Source organism: Malus sylvestris, chromosome 7, assembly GCF_916048215.2.
Source record: "Malus sylvestris chromosome 7, drMalSylv7.2, whole genome shotgun sequence".
Classification (NCBI taxonomy): domain Eukaryota; kingdom Viridiplantae; phylum Streptophyta; class Magnoliopsida; order Rosales; family Rosaceae; genus Malus; species Malus sylvestris.
Window position 1 is genome coordinate 5101513 of NC_062266.1, and position 24988 is coordinate 5126500.

Below are 24988 nucleotides of genomic sequence, written 5' to 3' on the forward strand. Positions count from 1 at the left end.
AAAATTAAAAAAAAACTTTACTAATTTATCTCCAGCACTATGCGTCTCTTAAAATGTTTTAAACACAATATTCATGATTTTTCTTATTTTTTATTATATTTTTATTTCCCCTTCACATGGGTACTATCAACTTTCACTTATCGTTTCATTTTTTTTTATTCTTTTCTCTCTTCCCACTTATATTTATATTATATTTTATGATGACCAAATTACCAAATACCCTACATTAGTTGATATATTATATTGTGCTGCTTTTGGATTTTTTTGGTTGAGGGACAATTTTGTTCTAAAATTTTTGTCGAATAGAGTGACCTCAAAATTTTGTCGTCATGTGTGACCACAAATTGGGGCTCTCGCTTAATACATAATAGATAGATAGATAATAGTAATGTATAATATCCACTTAGTATTATATTAAAAAAATAAAATAAAAATGTATACATAAGTAAAAAGTCTACTCTTGTGCGATGAGTTTCAAAATATAAATACAAGCTTGTTAATCTACTAAACATAAAGTAAAGTTTGCTTTGACCAAACATAAATATCAATGACTTGACTATTTGAATGCGCACGTTTCGTAAAGGCATCAAGTGACTTAAGGGAGAGAAAGTATATAATTATGTCAGTAAAGTTGTATAATTTACTAAATGAGAAATCTTAAAAGAGATTATCCGAAAAGTTGAACTGTTCGTACTTTCTGTCACTTTATATTTTTTACACATGTTTTATAATATTAATACGAAAATTGATGTTAAATATGAAGTGACAAAGGATCCATAAAATAATCTTTAAGCTCACAATTTTTTTAAATGTAAATAATGTCGTTTGTTTATAAAAAATAAATAAAAAAATAAAAAACCCAAAAGGTTTACCCCACGTCTTAACCACGGTTAAAACGTAACCTAATCCTAATTAAATAAGTTCACCTTCGAAAAAGGAAAGCCACTGTTCATATCCTTGTCCCTACACAGCCAGCCAGCCACCGCTCTATCTTTTCCTCTCACGTTCTTCTTCCATTAACAAAGGAAAAGAAAACCCACTAAACTCTCTCTCTCCCTCTCTCTCCTCTGACCAGAAGAGGAAAAAAATTCTCTCTTTTTTTCTGTCTGTCTTTCTCTCTCTGAGTAATCAGGGAGTGCTTGAGGAGCTTCAGTGCCGCCTACCACCTCATGATATCCATCAATCAGAATCAGGTACCTTCATTTTCTGTTTTTTTATTTTTTTAATTTTTTTTTATGTTGTTTCATTTCTGATTGTTGTGCTTATTGGGTTTATGTTAACATGTTCTTATCTGCATAATTAATTCATTAATTAATATATGTTTGTTGTTAAATCTTGTGACTTTTCAAGGTTTATGATGGTTGATCTGATTGCTTCTACTGTATCTGATATGTAGCACACTCTAGGGTTCTTCTGTTATTCATTTGCATCTACATGTAATAGTTTTTATCTGGGTCTTGTTTTAGTCGTTTACCGTATATCAAAAAAAAAAAAAAAAAAAAAAAAAAAATATATATATATATATATATATTGTTTTTTGTATTTTTTGTTTGATCTTTTTATTTGCAGGGTTTTTTCTGCTTTGTTTTGTTTTAAGCTTTTGTTCCATAAAATTTGAATGTGATCAGTTTGAATCTGGATGGAGGGATGCGTTTGAACAGACTTTTGATCGAGTATTAGACTCTCCGGGTGTTCTAACTGTTAGATCTTTGTTTTAAAATACAAAAACCAAGATCTAATGATTAAAACACGAGTATCCATTTTCTGGAGCACCCTAGGATTTTTTATCTGAATTTTCGGATTTATATTAAATGATGATGAAAAAGTATTAATAAGTGAATTGTGTTGCTTAGATATGCGATAATTTGCTGTAAACCTGTGTTATAAGCTATATCAGTTTGTGTAAACAAAATTTAAAAACCCAAAACTTGGTCCTTTCAATACTCATCAATAACGTGTTATTGTAAGGAAATGAATCTGGATGATAGTAGATCTGGAGATCCCTGGCTCTCTTCATGTTAGCGGTATTCGCAGTTGCAGGGTATTACGTGTAACTTAAATTTGGATTTTATTGTAACTTAAATTTGGATTTTATTGTGACTACCTCGTGGTTTTCGTGATGATGATGGATACCTTGTTTCCCTTTAGCCGACCCCACTTAGTGGGAAAAGGCTTTGTTGTTGTTGTTGTTGTCTCTTTTTGCTCGGTTATTCGAGTGCCACTTTTGGTGCTTGTAGTGACGAGGACCATGTGTTGGGATTATCTTTTGGTTCTTTTTTTTGCTTACGTTTTTCATGTGAAAACAAGGAGATCCGTTACGTTCCTTTGTTTGCTTGCTGCTTTAGTTGTTTGGTTTGATACCCATTTGATTTATGGCATGATTGTGTAAGTGGATCCGACTTCTTTGTTGTGTTACTGGTTTGTGCTTAATCGTATTCATAATATTATGTACTTTAATTGAATTATCATTACTTTTAGTTCTATGTACCTGATTTATGATTTGCGACAATTGTGGGGTTAACTGAGTTATTGTAATTTATTGTAGTTGCAGCATTGACATTTCGGGGTTTAGCATCCTTGATCGGCAAATCTTGGCTTTCAGAAATTTAAAGCTAATAACTGTGCGCAAGAGGAAATCTTATAAGGACTGTGTCGGTCCTAATGGGGATCTTTGAGGAAATGGGTTTCTGTGGTAATCTTGACTTTCTTACGGCGCCATCTGGGGAAGGTGATGCAGCTCCAGAGCATGAACCAGAGGCAGCAGTGGAGGAGGATTATAGTGATGAAGAAATGGATGTTGATGAGCTTGAGAGGAGGATGTGGAGAGATCGAATGCTATTGAAGAGGTTGAGAGAACAAACTAAGGGAAAGGAAAGGGTTGACAATGCAAGACAGCGTCAGTCACAGGAACAAGCTCGAAGGAAGAAGATGTCACGGGCACAAGATGGAATCCTGAAATATATGCTGAAAATGATGGAAGTTTGCAAAGCTCAGGGTTTTGTTTATGGAATTATCCCTGAAAAGGGAAAACCAGTGAGTGGCGCCTCTGACAATCTGCGAGCATGGTGGAAGGAAAAAGTAAGATTTGATCGTAATGGTCCGGCTGCAATTTCTAAGTATCAGGCAGATCATTCAATCCCTGGGAAGAATGAAGACTGCAGTGCAGTGGTATCTACTCCTCACACTCTACAGGAGTTGCAAGACACCACTCTTGGTTCACTTTTGTCGGCTTTGATGCAGCACTGCGATCCACCCCAAAGACGTTTCCCCTTGGAGAAAGGTGTTGCCCCACCTTGGTGGCCTACTGGTAATGAGGAATGGTGGCCTCAATTAAATGTTCCCAAGGATCAGGGTCCTCCCCCATACAAGAAGCCTCATGATCTGAAGAAGGCTTGGAAGGTGAGTGTTCTTACGGCTGTGATAAAGCACATGTCACCCGATATCGCCAAGATCCGCAAGCTTGTTCGTCAGTCCAAGTGTTTGCAAGACAAAATGACTGCTAAGGAGAGCGCCACTTGGCTAGCCATTATACACCAGGAGGAAGCTTTGGCGCGAAGGTTATATCCTGATAGATGTCCACCTCCACCGGCTGGTGGTGGCGGGTCTCTTGCAATCAGTGGTACCAGTGATTATGACGTTGAGGGTGTTGATGATGACGAAAATGTTGAAATAGAGGATTGCAAACCTCTTCTTAATCACTTCAACATTGGAACTGCTGGTCAAAGAGAGAGGCTGGTGCCTCAGATTAAGGGAGAGCTGATTGAGATCAACTCGGATTTTGGTCAAAAGAGGAAGCAGCTGTCTGAAGAACCACAAATGATGTTAAATCAGAAGATTTTCACCTGCGAATATATGCAGTGCCCGTATCATGATTATCGCCTAGGCTTTCTCGATATAACTGCAAGAAACAATCACCAGTTGAATTGTTCATTCGGGAGTAATTCTACACAAGTGTTTGGAATGTCAAGCGGAATGTCAAGCTTTCAGCTTCACAATGAGAAACCTGTGGGATTCTCTATACCCATTGCTCAACCACCTGCACCAGCAAGTCAACCACCAGTGAACCAGGCAAGTAGGTTTAATGCTTCGGGACTTGGACTTGTCGATAATGGTCAGAAATCTGAGCTTATGTCATTTTATGATAGTAATATTCAGCAGAATAAGAACTGCAATCCTGCAAACCTCCATATCGTAGATAACCGCAACCAGCAGCAGTCAAAATATCAGTTTCCAATGAATGATAACTTTTTTGGTCAAGGGATGGATGTAGGACGCAACATCAACATGTCTGAACTGGCCCCTATGCCTATGCTTCATCCAGGTTTCGCATCCCCGGAAGTTCAGTTTGATCAGTGCCTGGCATTTGATTCTCCATTTGGTAACAATACCAATGAAAATGTTGACATAAGATTTGAGTCCCCCTTGCACTTGGCACCGGCTGATTATAATGTTATGGACCAGCCGCCGAAGCAAGATGCATCCCTTTGGTTCCAATGAAGTGGGATTCTCTCATATTGACTGCTCCAATATATGTGTTGGAGTTGCACAGTTGCGGACCAAATAGGTGAAGTTTCTTTTTTAAGTTTAGTTGCTCTTCTTGTATGTCGGACTTGTTAGGTTCTTTTAGACTGTTCCAATCTATGGGGGTGGGGTCATTTGTTCTGGAACGAATAGACGAAGCTTCTTTTCATGTTTAGTTGCTTATACGTCTGTCGGAACTCCTTAGATGTTTATAACCCTCAAAAACTCGGGGGTTCTCGTACTGCAACTTTCTCATTTAAGTATAGGTTATCTAGTTGCAGTATTGAGTAGACCCAATAAAGGACCGGAAAACGCAATCTGATGTTCTGTGGTTGGAAACATTTTTCCGGTTTCTGAAAGTCAATGTTGGCATGTAGTTAAGTAATGTATACTCAGAAGACATCTATATATGTGGTGGTTTTTATGTACCTTTTGCTTTGTTTCTTCTGCTATCAACAGTATTCATTCTATGTGCTAGATTTGCGTGCTATCAACTATTCTTCCTGTACATTGCATCACGTACACCGATGTACTGGAGGAATCTTTATTGTCGAAAATTCTACAGTGCATCGATGTATGGAGTGCATCGCTTTAGTGGGTGCTGGATGGCTAGATTTGCATGCTTTAATCTTAAACATTCCTATGTAGTCTTGTTGCATAAGCAATGCCCGTATCATGGTGAGAGAAACTTACACATTGCGATGAGAGGTGAATTGGTGGCTATGCTGAAATTGCACCATGCAGAGAGACTCACATGCAACCAAGTATCTTGACCTTATTAAGTGTCGTTGTCATCATTTGCTTTAACTTATTCATGTACCGTTGAAATTGCACCACGCAGAGAGACTCACATGCAACCAAGTATCTTGAGCTTATTAAATGTCGTTGTCGTCATTTGCTTTAACTTATTCATGTACCGTTGTGTGATTGATTTTGAATATTGTCGGTCACATCAGCATCCTGGATACATCTCCCTTTTTATTTATTCAAATTGTTAGATTCTCTTCACCAAATAAATGATAACGATTGACAATAGTAAAAACCTGAAAAGGAAAGATGATTTCTCTTCTCATTGACTCTTGAGTCTCCCTATTCTTATTTAGGTCTAGATCAAGTCGTATACGCATAGAAAACAAGCAAGAAAGAAAGCAATCAGTTACTACTGGTGCTGCTATAAAACATCATCCTTCACCCCAAGCAGCCAAGGCATCTGCGGGCACCGCCGTTCCGTTCCGTTCTGTTTCGTTGACGATAGTTCATCATATTCGCATTCTTCCTCTTCCCGATTCACGACATCCGCACACCAAGCCTCGGGATCGCAATGACTATCTATTCGATTTGTGGCTTGACAGAGTGAGCTTTAGGTAACTTCTTTTCATTTGTTGGGGTTAGGCCTCTGTCTCTTTTACTTGAGCCTCAAGAGATATGTTTAAGATGGGCTTCCTATAAATCTCACTTGTTCCAGATATATGCACAGTGCGGCTTGTAAGCCCAAATCGTTTTGTAAAAAAATCAAATTAGTGTAAAGATATTTTTGTCATTTTATTTATAATTCAATCAATTTTGAAAATCTAGTTAAACAAAACCTGCACCAAATTTATTTGTTTCTCTCAATCATTGTCCCAATCTTTGTGAAGCAGCCACTTTACAGTATGCTCATATATATATACACTAGCAACGGTGCCCGCACGATGCTACGGGTTTTTAAATAGCATACAACATGTAGAAAGTTATATTTACAACTCTGCTTAACTCAATCTATTTACAACTCTGTCTAACTCAAGGAATAGATAAAAGTTTGTTTCTTACCGAAATATACAAATTTGAATGAAATGTATCAAAGAAGTATAGAGTGGAGCAAACCTTGTAATTTCTGTAAGGTGGGCAGCTGCAATACCAATAGTGATATAATTTGACGAAATCTGGTTGTAATCCAACTTGGTTGTTCTTTGTAAATTTGTTGGAAAATGTAGTAGTTGGCTTGAAAATAACAATCAAGACCGTTGAACGAATGAAACCTGAATGATATCAAATCCAATCCAGATACAAAAGATTAAAAACCTGTTTCCTTACATATAGACAAAAAATATTACAGTGATTGATTAGATTCTAACACTTGCATCTACCTCTCAAGTGGAACCAACATTTACATACAAAAAATTAATGAATGCTGGGTGACATGGGATGCAAAACCTTGTATAAATACTATCAAGAGATGTTCCCTGATGGATCTAACTCTCCAATATCATCAAATTCAAGCTGGAAAGTTAGCAGGCATGCAGGCACAGAAATGGATAATGCAATGATGGTTAGCTCTTTACTCGGAATGAATATTTAAGTACTGCAACTTTTCATTAAGTTAATAAAATTCTCACCAATAAATATTTAAGTACTGCAACATTTAACATACTGTTGTTAATGAATTTGCTAAACAATTTCTTACAAACATATTAAGCGCAAGAAAGCCTTCTCTTTGATTCTTTATTTATTATTCTCTATTTTCTCTGCTCTAATTTAAACACTAAATTCATCCCAAAACAGAAAATAAGGAAAATTAAGCTGAAAAAAAAAAGAGAAAGAAAAAAGACATACTTGAAGCACAAACAGCATGAAAACGCCAACACAACAACTGGGAGAACGAACAACACCGTTTTCCTGAAAATACAAAACACAACCAAATCATACACCCATGATCACAACCACAACACAGAAACAAAAAAACGCAGAACACCGTTTGCTAAAAATAAAATGAGAACCAAACCACACAGTCACACTTAGAATCCCAACACATAAAGAAAACCCTATTATTCTATAAGTCTCACCCCCATAAAAAATCCAAAGGAAATAGTTGACTCTAAGCCTTCAAAATCAGGTAAACCCAAATTCAAACAAAAGACTTAAATCTAAATACAAAATTAAAAACAAAAAAGGGCAACCAACTCGAAACCTTGAAAATCAACTGAACCCAAATTCAAACAAAAGACCTAACTCTAACTACAAAATTAACAATAAAAAAAAAGGGTAACCAAAAAGACACACAACTAACCAAAAAATGGCAAGACTTGAAACGCAAAGAACGCGGCATGCGAAGAGCTGGACCAAGGATGAGAAGACGAAGACAGAAAACTGAAGACGAAACAAAAAGAGGCTAAAGAGAAGCAGAAAAATGAAAGGAAAAAGTAAACAAAGAGAGGAGTGAAAACGAAACAAAAAGGGAAAAATCCTCTCAATAGAAACATTGCCGATGTTCAACACATGGAAAGCATGTATTGAAAAAGCAAAGCAAAACCCAAAAAAAAAAAAAAAAAAAAAGACCAGAGGCAGAGAAATGAGAGATGCGCATGCAGCAAGGACAAAACGGTCAAATCATTGTACAAAATCAGCATTAAAACGAAGAGGATGGAAAATATTAGGGGCATTCTCGCCATTTTACTGCTCTAGAACAGTACCAAGGGAGATTGGGTTTTAGCATATATAAATATAGAAATTCTTTAACAAAAGGGATCCTCATTTTTCTAGAAAAATTGGGACATCCTCTTAACCGTTGGATTTGACTTTTGAAATTGTGTGGTTGAGATTGTATGGCCTGTGATTTAATTTTAACCACACAATTTCATTAAAGTCAATCCAACGGTTAAGAGGGTGTTCCCAGATCCCCCTTGTTAAAGGACCTATATATATATATATGACCATTAATAAGTGCAAACTCCATAATCGATACGATTTTATGATATGGAAACTAAATAGCTGATATTAAAAATTAAAGATCTAAATAGTTGTAAAAGTAAAATTTAACAGCTAAAATACTCGTACCATTATATGATATGTAGCATTGAAGTCACATCGAACAGACAGATAGATATACATACATACATACAAAACCTACTACAAAAATGACATGCGTGCATGATATACATGGTTATTATTAGTTGACTGTGTCTGTCTTTTCTTCCTCAGCAATTAACTTGGACAATATATTCCCTCCCTCCCCGTATGAATAATTCCACCCATATTTTATGCATTAAACAAGTTGAAGAAACTGCTCGCAAGCTGATGTCAAACGATACCAACTTGTCCTTTCGACAATATTAAAAACACCATTTGTCTCTGCAAGACTACTTCCTTCCTTCCCTCCTCATCAGCTTCCAAGATTCCATCTCTTCCCTCTTGGTTCGGTCTCTGCTTTGCCTGTTCGATTTCATCAAGGTTTGTTTGTCTTTGTCTTCATTGGAATCGTAACCATGATACAAGAAACAAGAAGACTTGCAGATGAGTATGAGATATCAGAGATTTTAGGCAGAGGAGGATTCTCTGTGGTCAGAAAAGGCATCAGCAGAAAGTCAAGCAGCAGCAGTGACAAAACCGATGTGGCAATCAAAACACTCAAAAGGCCGTTTGCACCCTCGAACCCTCCTCCTCTGCCGCCCCACGCCCGGCGGAACGACCAGAATAGCTTTGCTGCTGCCGCTTTCCAAACCCGGAAGCAGGTGTCCATATCGAATGTGCTGCTTACAAATGAAATCCTGGTGATGAGGAAGATTGTTGAGAATGTGTCGCCGCACCCGAATGTGATTGACCTCTATGATGTGTACGAGGATGAGAACGGGGTTCACCTTGTGCTGGAGCTATGTTCTGGAGGGGAACTGTTTGATAGGATTGTGAAGCAAGAAAGGTATTCTGAGGTTGGAGCTGCAGCTGTGGTGAGGCAGATTGCCCAAGGCTTGGCGGCTCTTCACCGCTCGAATATTGTTCACCGGGACCTGAAGCCGGAAAACTGCCTCTTCTTGGACAACACCGTTGATTCTCCGTTGAAGATTATGGATTTTGGGCTGAGTTCCGTGGAGGAGTTCACTGACCCTGTTGTGGGACTGTTTGGTTCCATAGACTATGTGTCACCAGAGGCTCTTTCTCAGGGGCAAGTAACTTCCAAGAGCGATATGTGGGCTCTTGGTGTAATCTTATATATCCTCCTCTCCGGGTATGTTCATATTTTTCTCTTGATATTATGGGCAACCAAACAGAAGACGGTAGCATTAGTAGCGTATGAAGCATATTACAACACAGAAATAATATGATTTGCTTTTTAGGTACCCACCTTTTATTGCTCAGTCGAATCGGCAAAAGCAACAGATGATTATGGCTGTAAGTAATTAGCATTGACATTCTATTAGAACACATAAGTTAGTATGTTTTGATTTGTCAAAAGGTTCGTTCAAATTAAAAGAGAAAATGCTTGTGGTCCTGCAGGGAGAATTCAGTTTCTATGAGAAAACCTGGAAGGGGATTTCTTTGTCAGCAAAGCAATTGATTTCGAGCCTCCTCAAAGTCGACCCTGACAAGAGACCTAGTGCTCAAGAGGTATGCTTGGAAATCTATGCAAAAGATTAAGCATCAACAAACACAACTAAAATATCGAGAGAATGTCAACATCGGTCTGAGCTATATAGAAACTAAATGAACTCTTATAGTAGTTCTTGGTAGCACCAAAATGCAGTCTCCTAGAATTGTTAGCCTAACTAATTTATTTCTTGTGTTAAACAGCTTCTGGACCACCCATGGGTTGTCGGTCTTTCAGCCAGAGAGGATCAAATGGATGCTGAGATTGTATCACGACTGCAGAGTTTTAATGCTCGGCGCAAACTCCGTGCTGCAGCAATAGCAAGCGTGTGGACAAGCTCGATTTTCTTAAGGACAAAGAAGCTAAAATCGTTACTAGGATCCTATGACCTTAAACCAGACGAAATCAAGAATCTGAGTTCACATTTTAAGAAAATGTGAGTAGTTAAAAGCACATTTTGCACCTTCCTATATTGTCTATGAATGTGGTATTAAAATGTAGGTCAGACCGAGAATTATCAGTACTTAGCATCCAGTTTCTGCTAAAAGTTTGCATATATAGTAATAGCAGTTATATGGATCACTTCTCTACGTAAGTTCAGTTTAATGACTAAGACTTATTGAGATAACAAACGAAAAATGGCATTCTTTTTAAGTGATAAATTCACTTGGGCAATCCTAAACTACACTGGCTAGAGCCTAAGCTTAGTTCTCCTGTAATCCAATATTTATAAATTATGATCAACTAATATTTCAAAGTACAGATGTGTAAAAGGTGACAATGCTACTCTTTCTGAATTCGAGGAGGTACTGAAAGCAATGAAAATGTCGTCTCTAATGCCTCTAGCACCCCGAATCTTTGACCTATTTGACAACAATCGTGATGGCACCATTGACATGCGAGAGATACTGTGTGGGTTCTCTAATCTCAAGAACTCACAAGGAGACGATGCTCTCCGCCTGTGCTTCCAGGTGCACTTCTTCTGTGTTTTCATCTAGTACAAGTACATAAATGAAAACTCACTCTAACCAACTAGTTTGGACCATAAGGTTTCCTGAGAAAATTAACCCTTTCTCACTTAAAGAAACTACTACTAATCGAAAATCATATATATATATTATGATCCATAGTTCTTCTCTATTGCTCTGCCTAATTCACTGTCATTATTCATTGAACCATATTTTAATAGTCCAACTATTCTGATTCACAACCAGATGTATGATACGGATCGGTCTGGATGCATCAGCAAAGAAGAAGTAGCATCTATGCTCAGGGTAAAGTCTCTTTCCCTATCACTTCAATTCATATCACACGGTGTATCCTGCTTGTTTGTTGTAAGATTATGACCAAATAAAACTATACCTCGCAGGCTTTACCAGATGACTGCCTTCCAGCTGATATCACCGAACCTGGAAAACTAGATGAAATATTTGATCGGATGGATGCAAACAGTGATGGAAAAGTTACCTTTGATGAGTTCAAAGCTGCCATGCAGAGAGATAGCTCTCTCCAAGATGTAGTCCTCTCCCATCTTCGACCAATATAGTTTTCCCACTATCCACATTTGTCGCCGTTAACTTTTTCAGTAAACTGTGGAATGTGTTTGGAAGACCAGTGACCAGAAAGCTGCAACTAAACTGTATGCCAACTTCTGCCATGCAAAATAGGAGCACCTTGCTGCTTTAACTTACAGTGCAAGGAAAATAGAAAATCCAAGGTATTCTACTTAGCCTGGTAAACTGAGGAGAAAATTTCAGTAGCATCAATGACGAAAGCCGCTCCAAGTTCATTTTATCGTTTACGTTCTACAAGCCGTAGAAGATATTCTGTTTAGGGCTGAGTTTTTGTTTAGCATTTAGGTGTTTTATGTTATCAAAGCATGTACCAGAGTTAAGTGAAACTTACATTATCCGACTTGAAAGAACAAATCTAAGCTGTGTTTTCCTTTCAAAGAAGAAAACAGTGCATCTGCACACCAAACAAGGCAGATAACACACATAGCAAATACTTTCGAAGAAGGTGCATCTGAGATTTATAAATTTGCATCACATCAACACCATTAGAAGAAGAAACAAAGAAGTTCTCACACACCCCTATTTTTTTGTGGTCATCGAATTGAATAAATCAAATGAAAACAACAAACATGTTTGAACAAATCCTAAGTTCCCAAGTGTGTATATCATTTCCCTCAAAGAGTACGTAATTAATTTGTGTGCGTGTCTGTGTGTGCGCGCGAGAGAGAGGAAGGACCTTAGCATCTATAACAAACTCTATAAATGCTACTTTTTTGCTCTGACTGGCTTGATACTCGGGGCAAATATATAAGCTCAAACGTAACTTGTTTCTTCTTTAGTACAAAGATATTCTACTGCACTATGGAGATGTGAAGAGTTTGAACGCGGGGATGTAGTGATTTGAAAAAGAAAAGGAATTAATCATCATGACATCCATTACTTACAATGTAACTCGTTTCTTAAACAAGTCAAATCTGAACAAAACTAGATTGAAAAATGCATGGCATGACATGCTAACCCTCGCATTATGGCACGCCAAAACATCTTTGTTTACCCCGATATGACAAGCGTCGCAAATTGTCGACAGAATGCATGTCATGACACGCCATGCATTCTGTCAACAATTCACGAGACTTGTTATGTCATGCCACAATGAGAGGGTTAGCATGTCAAGACAAGTCATGGCTTGTCTTGACATGTGACTTGTCATTGTATGCCAACAACGATGTTTTGGCATGCCATGATGCGAGGGTTAGCATGTTAAGTTTAGAAAAATGCATGGCATGCCATGCAAACCCTTGCATCGTTGAACGCCAAAACATCGTTGTCGGCCCCGACATGACAAGCGTCGCCAATTGTCGGCAGAATGCATGTCAAGGCACGCCATGCATTTAGTCGACAATTTAAGTTGTGTGTTATGCCGTGGCACAATAGGAGGGTTAGCATGTCAAGACAAGCCATGACTTGTCAAGACATGTCATGCCCTGCATTCTAGCGACAACTTGCGAGGCTTGTTATGACATGAATTTTTCTAACACTATGCCTACTATTTCATAATAATGTTATAAAAATAAAAATAAAAAAATAAAAGAAAGGATCTAGGAAAGAGTAGACCCTGCAGCCTAAAATTATTTTTTTAGAAATTAGTACAAAGTAGGACGCTAGTCATATATGAACGTGGTCTTACCATAAGAACATGTTCATCGGTAGAACTAAAAATTAACACTTGTTTTTACCAGTAAGAGCACATTCATTAGTAGAGTTGAAATTTACAAACGTTTTTACCGGTAATAATCTTTGTAAATTTTCAGCTCAATCTGTGAATGTGTTCTTACCAATAAGAATTCTTCGTATATAATTGCCTACTATGTAGTAGTAATTTCCAAAAAAAATAATTTAAGGGAGGATAGTAGCGATGTTTTGGCGTGCCACAATGCGAAGATTAGCATGTCAAAGTGTTAGAAACTCATTAGCATCCGTTAATTAAGTGTGTATGTGTGTAATTTCAATAAAGACGTAAGTGTTGACTCTCTTTGTCTCGCACTGTTGCACATTATCCGCCATTTGTGCTAATGTTCGCCCCTTGCGTTTGGTTCCCTCTCGCTCTCTACTTTCTCTCCATTCTTCTCTGGCCCATCAAATTTTGCGGGAAGAGTACACCGACATGTAAATTAGGTTTTTCAATTTGGGGATAGTGTTAAAGGATTTCGATTTTACTTATGTGTATTGCCAATTGCAAGACTTATCAACTTTGCATTTGGACCTATTAGCTTAACAGATTGGGTTTGAATGATTAATTAGCTTAACGGGTTAGATGTGGTTGAGCCGTTAACGGATCCGGTTATATATTATGAACACGTGCAAACTTTTTCTTAAATGGTTTTTATCACAAATTGTCTCAAAAATTGACTCATCTCATCAAGATAGTATTTAAAATTAAAAATTGATCAATGTAGTCCCTGAAAATTGGTGTCATAAATCAATGTGGTCATTCCGTTATAATTATGTCAAAAACTATGTTATGTACTAACGTGGCAAATAACTGGACCCTACAAATCTAATTAAATATTATTATTTAACTATTGAAATAAAAAAATTCATTTTTAGAAATTTAAAAAAAATGATAATGATTTCCCCTCCCTACCCACAAGAGATTTTTCAGTGTGACCGTCACACAAGGTGGTACATTACGTGTCTTCATAGAAATTGTGGGTTATATGTATTAAAAGGTTAACAACTTAAAAATTAAAATTTTCCACCACTTGCATAAAAACACGTGGTGTACCATCTGTATTCCCGTCACAACTAAAAATTTCTTCCTACCAACCACCCGAGACGCCCATCCGTCCGAAATCAGAATAAGTGCGGTCGAGGATGGCTGATCGGACGTGCGAAAACGGTAGAGGAAAGCACACCGTCTTCTTCTTCTTGCGAATCAGGGAGTAGGTCTTGGTGAGGGAGTCAGTGACTCAGGTCGCCGGCGAGGCCATTATTGACGTGTGACAAAGCACCAAAGCTTAAGAAAATTGGATGTCCCCGAAGCGATTCGGGTTGCGGACTGATTGCGTTTCCGGGAAAAGTGAGGATGAGGGTGGGGCCTGGGATGTTGCATTTTGTGGCAATGTATGAGGGAAAGAAGTGGTTGCTCGGGGTGCATGCACGACGGGGTGGGGTGGGGTGGGGTGGGCCTGGTCGCTCGGTGGAGGGGATAGGCTCCGGATAAGATGATTTGTTTCATTTTTTTTTTTTAAGTTTTTAATTATATAAAATAAAATAAAAAATATTTTATATTATTTAAATATTTTTAATGGCCATGTTTAATTATTGTGGAACCTAGTTATGTGCCACGTTAGCACATAACAGAAATTTTAATATAAAATTATAATTGAAGGATCACGTTGATTTACGACATCAATTTTCAGAAACTACATTAATCGATTTTTAATTTTAAAGATCATCTTGATGGAATAGGTCAATTTCAGGACGGTTAGTGATAAAAACTCTTTCTTAAATAAAGTACTGTATCATATCACATGAAGTCAGAGGTTGGATGGGAGGGAAATCGCTGACCACAACGATGGCAAAGTAGATGAAGATTTTCACTCTTTAGTCCTTGTTTTCACCTATAAACCTCCAAAACGATGCTCAAATTCGCGTCATGTTATTGGACGGAAGGGGTTTCGGCCTCGGCCATAACGATCAATGCTGCACGTTCATATTTTCAAACACATGGATGCTAAGTATGAAACTGTTTAATTTGATGATTTAAACTCGATATCACATTGTCACAACCAACTAATCTCAGACAAGATTAGTAGTCAAACTAATCCCTACATATTCGATTCGATTCAATTCGTTGATCTGCAACTAAAAGAGACATAAATCTTAATCTAATCTTTCTGGTAATGCCACACGAGTAAATTATAGAATCGGTCACTCAAACCTTTGATCCCTAAACTAAGAAATCGTTAATTAAGTCCTTAAATTTCACAAAATGTGGAGAATTTTCATAATAATAAAAAAAAAAAGATTTGGACAAAAAATCTAACAGATGCCTCGTTTTACTCTAAATAAAATTCACAAATCTAAATTAACGGATTTTTAATTTAGGGACAAGATCTAAACTAAGGTTTAAGTCCAAAGACCAATTCTCTAAGTTACAACACTGAAGCACCCGTCCAAAACTTGAGATACAAAATATAGGAAAATGATCTATTGTGACCGTTCATCGTATATCGTACGGTTAAAAATCGTTTCAAAATTTAAATTTTAAAATTAAATATAAATAGTATCTAACGAAAACTGACCACACGATATACGATGAACAATCACGATCACGGGATCCCTAGCATCCCCAGGAAAAGGATCCCCGCCGGATCCTTTTCCCAAAATATACACCGAGGCTCAATTGCACCTGGGCAGTCACAACCAACAATGTGCATATAAATATAACGAAAACATTCGAGGCTCAATTGCATCTGTAACGAAAGCATTCGAGGCTCAATTGCATCTGGACAGTCACAACTAACAATGTGCATATAAATATAACGAAAACATTCGAGGATCAATTGCATCTGGACATTCACAACTAACAATGTGCATATAAATATAACGAAAGCATTCGAGGCTCAATTGCATCTGGACAGTCACAACTAACAATGTACATATAAATATAACGAAAACATGGTTACATGGAAACAATTTATATACCTCCTACCTAAAACTAAACAAGACTCTAAAACTAAACAAGACTCCAACTAACTACAACTAAACCAAATTTCTTCATCCAACACTCAATCAACACGGATCCGTTGGTTATGGGGCAATACATCCTCACTTGTCTATCTCTAGTGCCGCCTTTCAAGCAACGATAACTGTGATACGGTTATTGGCTTCAGGGCTTGGCAAAGGCATCTTCAAAGCAGATGAAATAACTCTTGTTTATAGACTTTCACATCAGAATGCAGCTCTCTGTTTTCAACACAGATTCATGATACAGTCACCAATTATAACACTTGTACCAAAATTGAACAAATCCATTCTCCCAAAAATTACTTCATCATACCGAATAAATACAATAAGTAGGAAATGATATGTAAATGCTAAATTGCTAAAGTATCCTAGTGTGGTTTTGAAGATATCATGATGGTCTCGACAGTACGAAAACCTTGAGCAGCTGCAGCAGCATGAAGACAGTCAGTTAGACTCGTAGTGGGGTGAGCGCTCATAGAGGTTCCTATTTAACAAACCTAGCAAACAAGATTACTCCAGGCTAACCCTAGGTAGGTTGTAAGACCAATCATCCTTGATTCTCAGATTGTTGTTAGGAAGTTGGATTTTCAGATACTGTTTTTCTCTGCCGGACCAGCCTTTCCAGTTGACAACTCAAAGAGGACAAGTGAACAGAACTCGTACGAGCCTTTGGATTTCAAAAGCCCCGAGTGACCACAACAATCAAGGTCTCGACACTGAGAGCTGACCACATCCTTTATTTTACTTTTTATTTTTATTTTTTAAACTTCAAGCTTCAACGGAAATCTTTACCCTTCAAACCTCAGAAAATTTCAGCATCACTGAGAGCGATGGAAGCTTGAGAGCAGATAATAGTTTCTACTGCTGTTAGATGTCATAGCGGAATACTCCACCTTCCTAGTTCCCAGATAGTGCAAACACGAGAGATGGAATTGGAAATCCCTCTGTGTTAACAGGGAGCTATAGACAGTTTGATTTTGAATTCCTTGAACTTTAAGCATTACACAAGAACCGCCGGGCCAAGGAGGCCACCGTGAACGGCAATGGGAAAGGCAACTGCACCGTGTACAGTCGTGTACACGACGGGAGAGCTGGTGACTCTGCCCTACATTGTTCGGCAAGGGGAATACGCCCGCAGGTTCATAGATTCATCCAATTTTGTTGAATTTGGTTTGGTTTTATGTTACTTTGGGGTTTTGAGAACCTACTCTACATATCAAGATTTGTCTTATGCTCTGGAAAAGATGTTCAGCTTTAGCAGGAGATAAATGGGAAAAATGTGTGTCCAAGTGCGTATACTCTCTCTGTCTTTATTAATGCTTTGTGCAAGGAGAGTAAACTCCATGAAGCACATTTCGTCGAATGTTAATTCAATTTTGGTAAGGTTTTCAAGTGGTGGATTGCCCTGGTGGTAAGGAACTTCCCTTTCAACCCACTGCTTCTGGTGCTGAGGAGGAGGTAGTAAATTATTTTTACTGATTATCTGTGGAAATTAACCTTCCTACTGATATATTCCATGCTGTAGAAATACACTGAAAGACAATATAATACTGGGGAACTTTTTTAAAGTTGTGTAGAGTATTGCGCTGTCTATTTATCTAATGTGATTATCACAAGGTATTTCCTGTAAGGTTTTGGGCGAAGCAGACTAAGAACCTATTTGACATTGTGGATTTGCATAGGCCAGGCAACGTTGAAAAGAAATATTTTAATGTTTAGGTCTCGGTTGGAAAGCTAAACAACTTATATTATGTGCTTCTCCTATTTGAAAGGTTTAGGTTATACATATAAATATAAACAAGGATTAGATATCAATTTTTCTAGATGTTTTGGTAGTACGGATGTAAGAAAAAGACATTAAAAAGTATTCTCCAATCAACTTGTAACAATATGGCAGAAAGGGAAAGGGACAGAACAACGCCTCAAAAGAAATGGAAACTAGAATGCATCAAAATAAGTCATTCAATCATTTCATAATATAAAACCAAAATAGTACTTCAAATAGTATGCTTACATTTGTCATAGCTGCTCACGTATGCAAGCCATTGATCTCAACATGGAGCCTAGTGTGTCTCTGGAAACTTGAAACTTGACCTCCATTTCTCCAGAAGTTGTCTTTGTATCTTGAAGCTGAGAAACCACAATAATGTACAATGAACACTTGTGCTGACAAATTTAAGGAAACTGAATAATTTCGTATAAATTTGGATTACTTAAAAATATCATATGTTGACCACTTAGTGCCCTGGTAGACCGGATTATGTGCAATCCGGCTAGGCCCACCCTAAATATAATAGGATTATGAATCCCATAAAAAATCTGAGATAACATCCAGGACATATCAGCTTTTGACCAAAAAACAAGGACCCTTTTAGCTTCGTCAGAGCTCAACCATCAAATCCCCAATGACCGCTATCGCCTCTGGCCACTTCCGCTCGCACCTCTCTGTTTGTTGTTCGTTGAATGATGAAGTGATGAACTTGGTTTCAGTTTATACTTGGCAGTTGTGACTAGATACGGATTTGTGTATAAACTGAATGTCAGATTTAGGTTTTTAGGTTCTATTACATCCATTCATGGTATCAGAAATACAAAGGAAACACTTGGGAAAACTACTTAACTGGTTATCCTTTTTTGTTTAATGTGTCTCAGATGTTAACACATTTAGAAACCACGATGATATATTTCCCCAAATGTCACATGATCAGTGATACATCAATTGAGCTCATTTCATAACCATTTAGTTTTTAGTTTTTATTTTCCATTTTGTGCTATAGATAGAGGACAAGTATGTCAGTGAAAGGACGAACAAAAAAAGGGTGAAGGAAGGATGGTAAAAGATAAGTGAAAAAAAATCTGTATGGAATGACACAAAATGAAAACTAAAAACCAAAAATTGAAAACAATTTTAAGTTGTATGCACTTTCAAGTTTTTGCTTCATATAATCTCCTTCATTTCTCTCTCCATCTCTAGCACGAAAATTGAATACTAAATACAAAATAATTATCAAACATACCCTTAACTTTTTACCAAACAATCTCGTATTCATCAAATTAATTCCAATAAACTTCTACGAGAACAAACTTCACAATCTCTAAGAAAAAGAACTTGACGATACATTAAAAAACAAAAAGACAGTATAATAATTGTACTTGTTTAGTGTAACTTCCAATTAGTTAGTTATTGTTTACTCCAACCAAGCTCTTATACTTAAACTCTATTTCTATTCACCTAAATTTTTATCATTTACCAAACTGAAAAATATGCATTGAGCTGGATGTCAAATTAGCAAAACAACGAAAACAAATATTCTAATCCCAACTGAAAAATACAGGAACAGAAAACCCCAGAGTTCCAACCACCTCCCTACCATCTATGAGCCAAATTATCCCTCTAGTCCTCGAAGTATCCATAATGTCACAAATATTTTGATGAGTTTCTTTCCAGATAACAAATGCTCTAAGGGAAAATCTGCTCCCTGCCCCTCATGGAAACAGAGTTTAATGTGACTCAAAGAAGCTGCATCAACCCATACAAATCCTATTCTAAAACCCCCAAAACTACCCAACATTAATTAGCTTGCAGAAAGACAAAAGGAATAGGAAACAATATTTTCAAGATACTGTTCACAGCCCCAAAAACCTCCCTGAGCTTGGCATTTCCTACCTTGACCCTTTAGGGATATCTTTTTACAACCAAAAGTCTGTCTTTCCCTAACATTTTACCGACAGGAAATCCTTATTCTGGAAGCCCAAAATCTTACCTCCAAGCTACAGCACAATTCCTGTAACTCAACTTTGTTGAACTAAACCCACAATTTTTTGCAGGATGTGATGCCAATCCTGGATATCAGAGCCGTCTCACATTCGACAACTCTGTGTCAAAAGTCTAACTGTGATGCCAATCCAATTGTAAAACTAGGGTGAAAGCCTAGAAATTAAATTGTGATTACCTTAACACAAAGAAAAAACTATTATAAGATCTCAACATACTGAACTTCCTCAGAAAAATTGATGGGAGATAGGTTGAAATTTTTGAGTTTTCATACCTTCAAATTGATGACAGCAACTCTGTTGGCTGGAGCAGAGAGCTGCTGACTGATATAGGCCATCGATTTTAACATAGGCTCTAGTGTAACCCTTGTTAGCCTAAACTGTACCTCTTTCTCCCCTGCAGGATTCTTTCCATAATCTTGTAGCTACAGGTGGAGTAAAAGAAATTAGAACAGCAAGCCAAGAAGGCTACTCTAGTGGAGCCAAATTCAGCATGCATAAGTTATTTGAAAATACAGCAAGAAGAATAATTAAATGGATTGAACAGAAATAGCACAAATATTTAAATGGTTTTCAAAAGATGATAAATCATTTCTGAACTAAAGTAGCATTTTTTAAGGAAAAAGTTTATCACCTAAAATGACTTATGATGAGGGGCAATGCATTCAATGGTTAAATTTGACACAACTTTTGAAATAAATAATTCACTGAATCTAGCCCCTTTAGTGCATTGTTCCTCAACTTAAATCCCTTAGTTGAGCACTTCTAATGATTAAGGTATCATGAGAATGAAACTGGCTTATATATTGATTTGCCTCATGAAACTGCCTATTAGTCTCAGTGACTCACTTTACCCCCGAAATTGGATTTGTCTCACTTTGCCCCTTGAAACTGCCAAAATCAAACCATTTCACCCCATTTCCGTTAATTCTGTCTCAAGGATAAATGAAAGGCATTATGGACATTGCATACCATGCTGGCAGAGATGAGCTATTGTGGTTGGCATGGTATGAATTTTTAGACTGCCCTTAACCTCTAAAACTGTCAAATCTCTGCCAATGTGGACATAAATGGTGTGAAATGATTCGATTTTGGCAGTTTCAAGGGGTAATGTGAGACAAATCCAGTTTCAGGAGGTAAAGTGACATATGGCGGTTTCAGGCGGCAATTCAATGAATAAGCCAATGAAAATTGTTATACTCTTCTTGAGTGAAATTGAAGAAACCTCAAACATATAGAAGCAAAGTTAGAAATATTCTTCACATATACAAAATGGATATGCATACCTTCAAGTTGATAACAGCCACTTTCCCAGCTGATGTTGAATTCTTATTTTCTATGATCCATGTCATGGACTTGAAACAAGTAACGACCAACTACATCAAATTAAAAATTTTGAATGGGTCAAAATCCTATATCTTTAGAGAACATATTCAAAACTAAGACTCTCCAGATATCAGGTATAAAATAAACACATAGTCAGAGAAAAGGGTATAAATGGAAACAAACTAAATAACAATAAACCTCCTAGATTCATACCGTGCTATCAAGACTGCCACCATCAGGGTGAATGGAGACAGGAGCCATGCTGGGCTGGTTCAAATCAGCAGCAGGAACTCCTCCATCATTAAGATTAAAGCGATGTGGCAATGCTTCTTGCCAAGGCCACAAAGAGGGGGCAATTTCACCAGGTGGCAATTGGCTTGTCTTCAAACTGTCTTCCTGTGCATTTCCACTAGCCTGAGAGCTAGGAGGCGTGACTTTGGCAACATTTTTCTTTACAACAGCAATCTTTTTCCCACCCTCTCGTAGAGCACTCATTGCCGCATTGTAAGTCTCTAGACCAACTGCCCCTTCTTCTGCATACTTAATGGCTTCCCGACATAGATTGTTAAAGCGCATAGTCAATGTCTCAATACCTTGCAGATCTGAACTTTGTTCATCTGGTCCAACCCAAGATTTAGCATTTCTTGTCCATCGCTTCAATATGTAATGTGATGGAAGGGTAAGAACATTTGTTACTGTGAAGACGGTCAAAATATGTCTACATAGGATGCCTGAATATTCAAACATTTGACAGCTGCAGCTTGCTTTTATTTCGGAGACATTTAATATGACCATATATGCCTTATCATCATGTTCATATTTTGCAACCCTGTATTTACTGACTATCCCATCGCCCTCAATCTTATTTGCAGTATAAACAAAAGTTTCAACCAATTCCTCTTGAAACTTCGCAAAAACTTTTTTGGTATACAAGTTAGCTGCCTGCTGTTCCATTGGTGAAGGTGTTTTCAGTACAGGTGTAGTGCACATTGTATCAATATCCGCCTCTATTTCTTTTTCTAACGAATGCTCAAGAGCCCTTTCATACTGCTTAAAAAACATAGGTATACTCATTTGTTGATTCACATAGCCATCAAAAAAAGAACTAATACCTTGGTTTGAGGAAATTGCAGCAAAGAAAGTTCCATGAAAATAAACTGGGGCCCATTGCTTTCGAGCATTATACACTGCCTGCAGCCAATCATTTCTCAGTAGATCATATCTATCAAGAAGGGATGCCCACGATGATTCAAAATCCTCAATTGTCTCCGAAAAGTTGATGCAACTATATAGTTCTCCGTAGAAGGAAGGATGGGCAAGATATACATGAGCCAATCTTTCTTGGCCTTCCCTTAAAATATGCCACTTGCATATACAGTGCCGCGTTTCTGGAAAAACCTGAGCAACTGCTACTTGTATGGCTCTGTCTTGGTCTGTAGTTATAGAAACAGGAGGCCGATCATTCATGGCAGAAAGCCATGTCCTAAACAGCCATGTAAAGTTAGACTCGGACTCATCTAGAAGTAATGCACAACCAAACAAGACCTTCTGACCATGATGATTTACACCAGTGAAAGGAGCAAAGGGGACTTGGTAATGATTTGGTCGATACATTGTATCAAAAATTACAGCATCGCCAAAGTGGTTATAAGCTGTCCTAGATCTTGCATCGACCCAAAAGACATTGGTCATGCGGTTTTCATCATCAAGCTGTATAGCATAGAAGAAGCCAGGGTTTTCAGCTTGCATCTTCTTGAAATAGTTTAGAAGATTTTGAGCATCTCGCCCGAGTGTTCTCTTTCGGCTACACGGCCTTATACAGTTAACAGGCCGAAGGTTCCTTGCTGAGTGGTTTGGTTCTACAGGGGAGACGCTCCTGCCTCCACGATTTGGTTCATAAGAGACATGATTACCATCCATGGAAAAGTATGAATCAGTAGTGGCATCCAAAGTCTCAGATGTATTCTTCGTAGCACCAGCAAAGTGTCTACGGGGTCGAAGGTAATGGACCTTACTAGGACTTACCATAGAATGGTTGTGGTCCTCAACAAACTTTGTAGTAACCCAACTGTTTGCATCCTTTCTCTCTATACGTAGCATGGCATTGCAGCTTTCTACATTCTTTCGTTTGAATACCTCTCTCGAACATGCAAAGTCCCATGTCACTATAGGTCCATCAGGCTTAGCACGAGTAAACTGGCCAACATGGGTGCTAAAGCCCACATTCCTCGCATATGCATCATACAGAATCTTGGCAGCGTCCTCGGACTCGAATTCCATTCCCACATGTGGCTTAGAATCATCCTGAATATTTACCTCTCTCCCTGAAAAATTTTCTTTCACATTCTGCTTTTGACCTTTATCAGGTTCATTGTTTTCTGCCATATGATGTTCCAAGTTTTCTCCCTCAGCATCTACCAGCACTTCAGTTTCCATTACAGTTGTCTGAATGATATGAACATATATATCATTCCCTTAGCTCTGACTATGAAGAATCCTCACAGTTACGCCAACTGAAGGTACAATAAAACAAGCTGATTAATTATACAAAAAATTATATATCAACAGAAGGTAGTTATTATATATAAAAACATCAAAACAAATGAAAAGGTTAAAGATTACTGAGATCCAAACGCCAAGGAGTAAGTGGTTGTTCACAAATATCCTGGCTGGGAACACTCCTTGGAATGAGAAGAGCAGAAACTAGCTGCAAATAACCAAACTTTAATGAATATCCTCATAAATTACTTCACTTTTCCCACTCCAATCCAATTTAGGTGTTTAATAAGAATTCTCGCCAATGTACCATTTCTACCATGATATGCTCACAACACAATTTCGAGAACGATTTGAGGTGCAAAAATCTTTGCTATTCAAATTAAATCTATTAAAACTGAAACAAAACCGAAAATAATCGGGTCACGGTGTTGCATTGATTCCTGATTTCTTGAGTTTACAGAAAAAAGATAAATTTAACAGCAAAAAACAAAAATCATTCACAGTAATTCATTACCTTTCTAATTCAAACAAAACAGTAAGTAAAGCAACATTCAGTTCAGATATCATTTCAAAAACAAAACCAAAAACGTTTTCAATTGGATATTTCTGCGAACAGATAATGGGATCAAACGAAGCACAGAAAAAATTGAAGAATAATTAAATAAATAAAACCAGAGTTTCACCTGGTTTCTTCGAGCCTCAATTTTGGGACTGGGAATTGAAGTGCCATTGCCGCTTGAATTTCCACAGAGTGTTGGAAATTAGGGTTTGTCAAATTGGGGCTAAAGTACCTGCAAGAGTATAAGAGCGTAGAGCTCCAATTGTTTGTGTTAAAGGAGTCGCAGAGTGCGAGCGCATAAAGCATAAGCCCCAAACCAAAAACCCAGAAAAGAAAGAGGGTGTCGCCGTCGTCCTCGTCACTGCTGCACTCTCCGCCTTCGTTTTTTTCTTTTTTTTTTTTTGGGTTGACATTTTCACTGTCCATCTCTTATGTTTTTTTTCACTGTTTGGTAATTATTACGTGTACGTCTGGTGCACGTGTACTCTTGCCAACAGCGATACTTGAGTGCTACAGATCATTTTTTAACTAGATATCAAATTCGTAATTGTCGTTTAGTAGTTTAGTATTATGATGTAGTGATATTTATATTTACTTGTATCTGATAAATTTTATATTCATTTCTCGTTAAATACGAATTTAAACTACATTATTGCTAGCATATTGGATGCTTAACCCACTCCCTCTTTTCTTTGCGTAAGATAA

The 24988-nt window shown here is 37.6% G+C and overlaps 3 protein-coding genes and 1 long non-coding RNA gene across 7 annotated transcripts; 2 read left to right on the forward strand and 2 right to left on the reverse strand.

Annotated features, from left to right (window-relative positions):
* Positions 1-980: 980 nt before the first annotated feature.
* Positions 981-4949, forward strand: LOC126630773 (ETHYLENE INSENSITIVE 3-like 1 protein). 2 transcript variants are annotated; one of them, XM_050300966.1, is made up of 2 exons: positions 981-1193; positions 2552-4949. In XM_050300966.1, the coding sequence occupies exon 2, from the start codon at positions 2662-2664 to the stop codon at positions 4495-4497; it is 1836 nt and encodes a 611-aa protein (XP_050156923.1). In that variant the 5' UTR covers positions 981-1193; positions 2552-2661; the 3' UTR covers positions 4498-4949. The 2 variants fall into 2 exon arrangements, with proteins under 2 accessions (XP_050156923.1, XP_050156922.1); XM_050300965.1 differs by having other exon boundaries at positions 982-1193; positions 2546-4949.
* A 132-nt stretch (positions 4950-5081) lies between these two features.
* LOC126630780 (calcium/calmodulin-dependent serine/threonine-protein kinase) lies at positions 5082-11949 on the forward strand. Its single transcript, XM_050300978.1, has 8 exons — positions 5082-5885; positions 8479-9499; positions 9609-9663; positions 9769-9879; positions 10063-10295; positions 10623-10830; positions 11074-11133; positions 11229-11949. The coding sequence occupies exons 2-8, from the start codon at positions 8763-8765 to the stop codon at positions 11403-11405; spliced, it is 1581 nt and encodes a 526-aa protein (XP_050156935.1). The 5' UTR covers positions 5082-5885; positions 8479-8762; the 3' UTR covers positions 11406-11949.
* On the reverse strand, positions 6118-7736 carry LOC126630794 (uncharacterized). The gene is made up of 2 exons (XR_007626111.1): positions 7114-7736; positions 6118-6539 (listed from the first exon to the last, which is right to left on the reverse strand). It is a non-coding gene; the product is annotated as an uncharacterized LOC126630794 (long non-coding RNA).
* Positions 11950-15954: 4005 nt separating the features above from the next.
* LOC126630771 (protein FAR1-RELATED SEQUENCE 3-like) lies at positions 15955-24705 on the reverse strand. Of its 3 annotated transcripts, none has more exons than XM_050300960.1 (7): positions 24408-24705; positions 23848-23932; positions 21439-23738; positions 21186-21275; positions 20175-20324; positions 18140-18255; positions 15955-16344 (listed from the first exon to the last, which is right to left on the reverse strand). In XM_050300960.1, the coding sequence occupies exons 3-6, from the start codon at positions 23659-23661 to the stop codon at positions 18145-18147; spliced, it is 2574 nt and encodes an 857-aa protein (XP_050156917.1). In that variant the 5' UTR covers positions 23662-23738; positions 23848-23932; positions 24408-24705; the 3' UTR covers positions 15955-16344; positions 18140-18144. The 3 variants fall into 3 exon arrangements, with proteins under 3 accessions (XP_050156917.1, XP_050156919.1, XP_050156918.1); XM_050300961.1 differs by lacking the exon at positions 15955-16344 and adding an exon at positions 16369-16549; XM_050300962.1 differs by lacking the exon at positions 23848-23932.
* Between the last annotated feature and the right edge of the window lie 283 nt (positions 24706-24988).

Bases quoted from the DNA above. Each gene is read 5' to 3' on its own strand.
- LOC126630771 (XM_050300962.1), bottom strand. From the start codon at position 23,661: ATGGAAACTGAAGTGCTGGTAGATGCTGAGGGAGAAAACTTGGAACAT. The intron at 21,276-21,438 runs GTATGAATCTAG...AATTTGATGTAG, and splicing joins GTGGCAGTCTTGATAGCACG to TTGGTCGTTACTTGTTTCAA. The intron at 20,325-21,185 runs GTATGCATATCC...CTCCACCTGTAG, and splicing joins TGGCTGTTATCAACTTGAAG to CTACAAGATTATGGAAAGAA.
- LOC126630773 (XM_050300966.1), top strand. From the start codon at position 2,662: ATGGGGATCTTTGAGGAAATGGGTTTCTGTGGTAATCTTGACTTTCTT.
- LOC126630780 (XM_050300978.1), top strand. From the start codon at position 8,763: ATGATACAAGAAACAAGAAGACTTGCAGATGAGTATGAGATATCAGAG. The intron at 9,664-9,768 runs GTAAGTAATTAG...GTGGTCCTGCAG, and splicing joins AGCAACAGATGATTATGGCT to GGAGAATTCAGTTTCTATGA. The intron at 11,134-11,228 runs GTAAAGTCTCTT...TATACCTCGCAG, and splicing joins AAGTAGCATCTATGCTCAGG to GCTTTACCAGATGACTGCCT.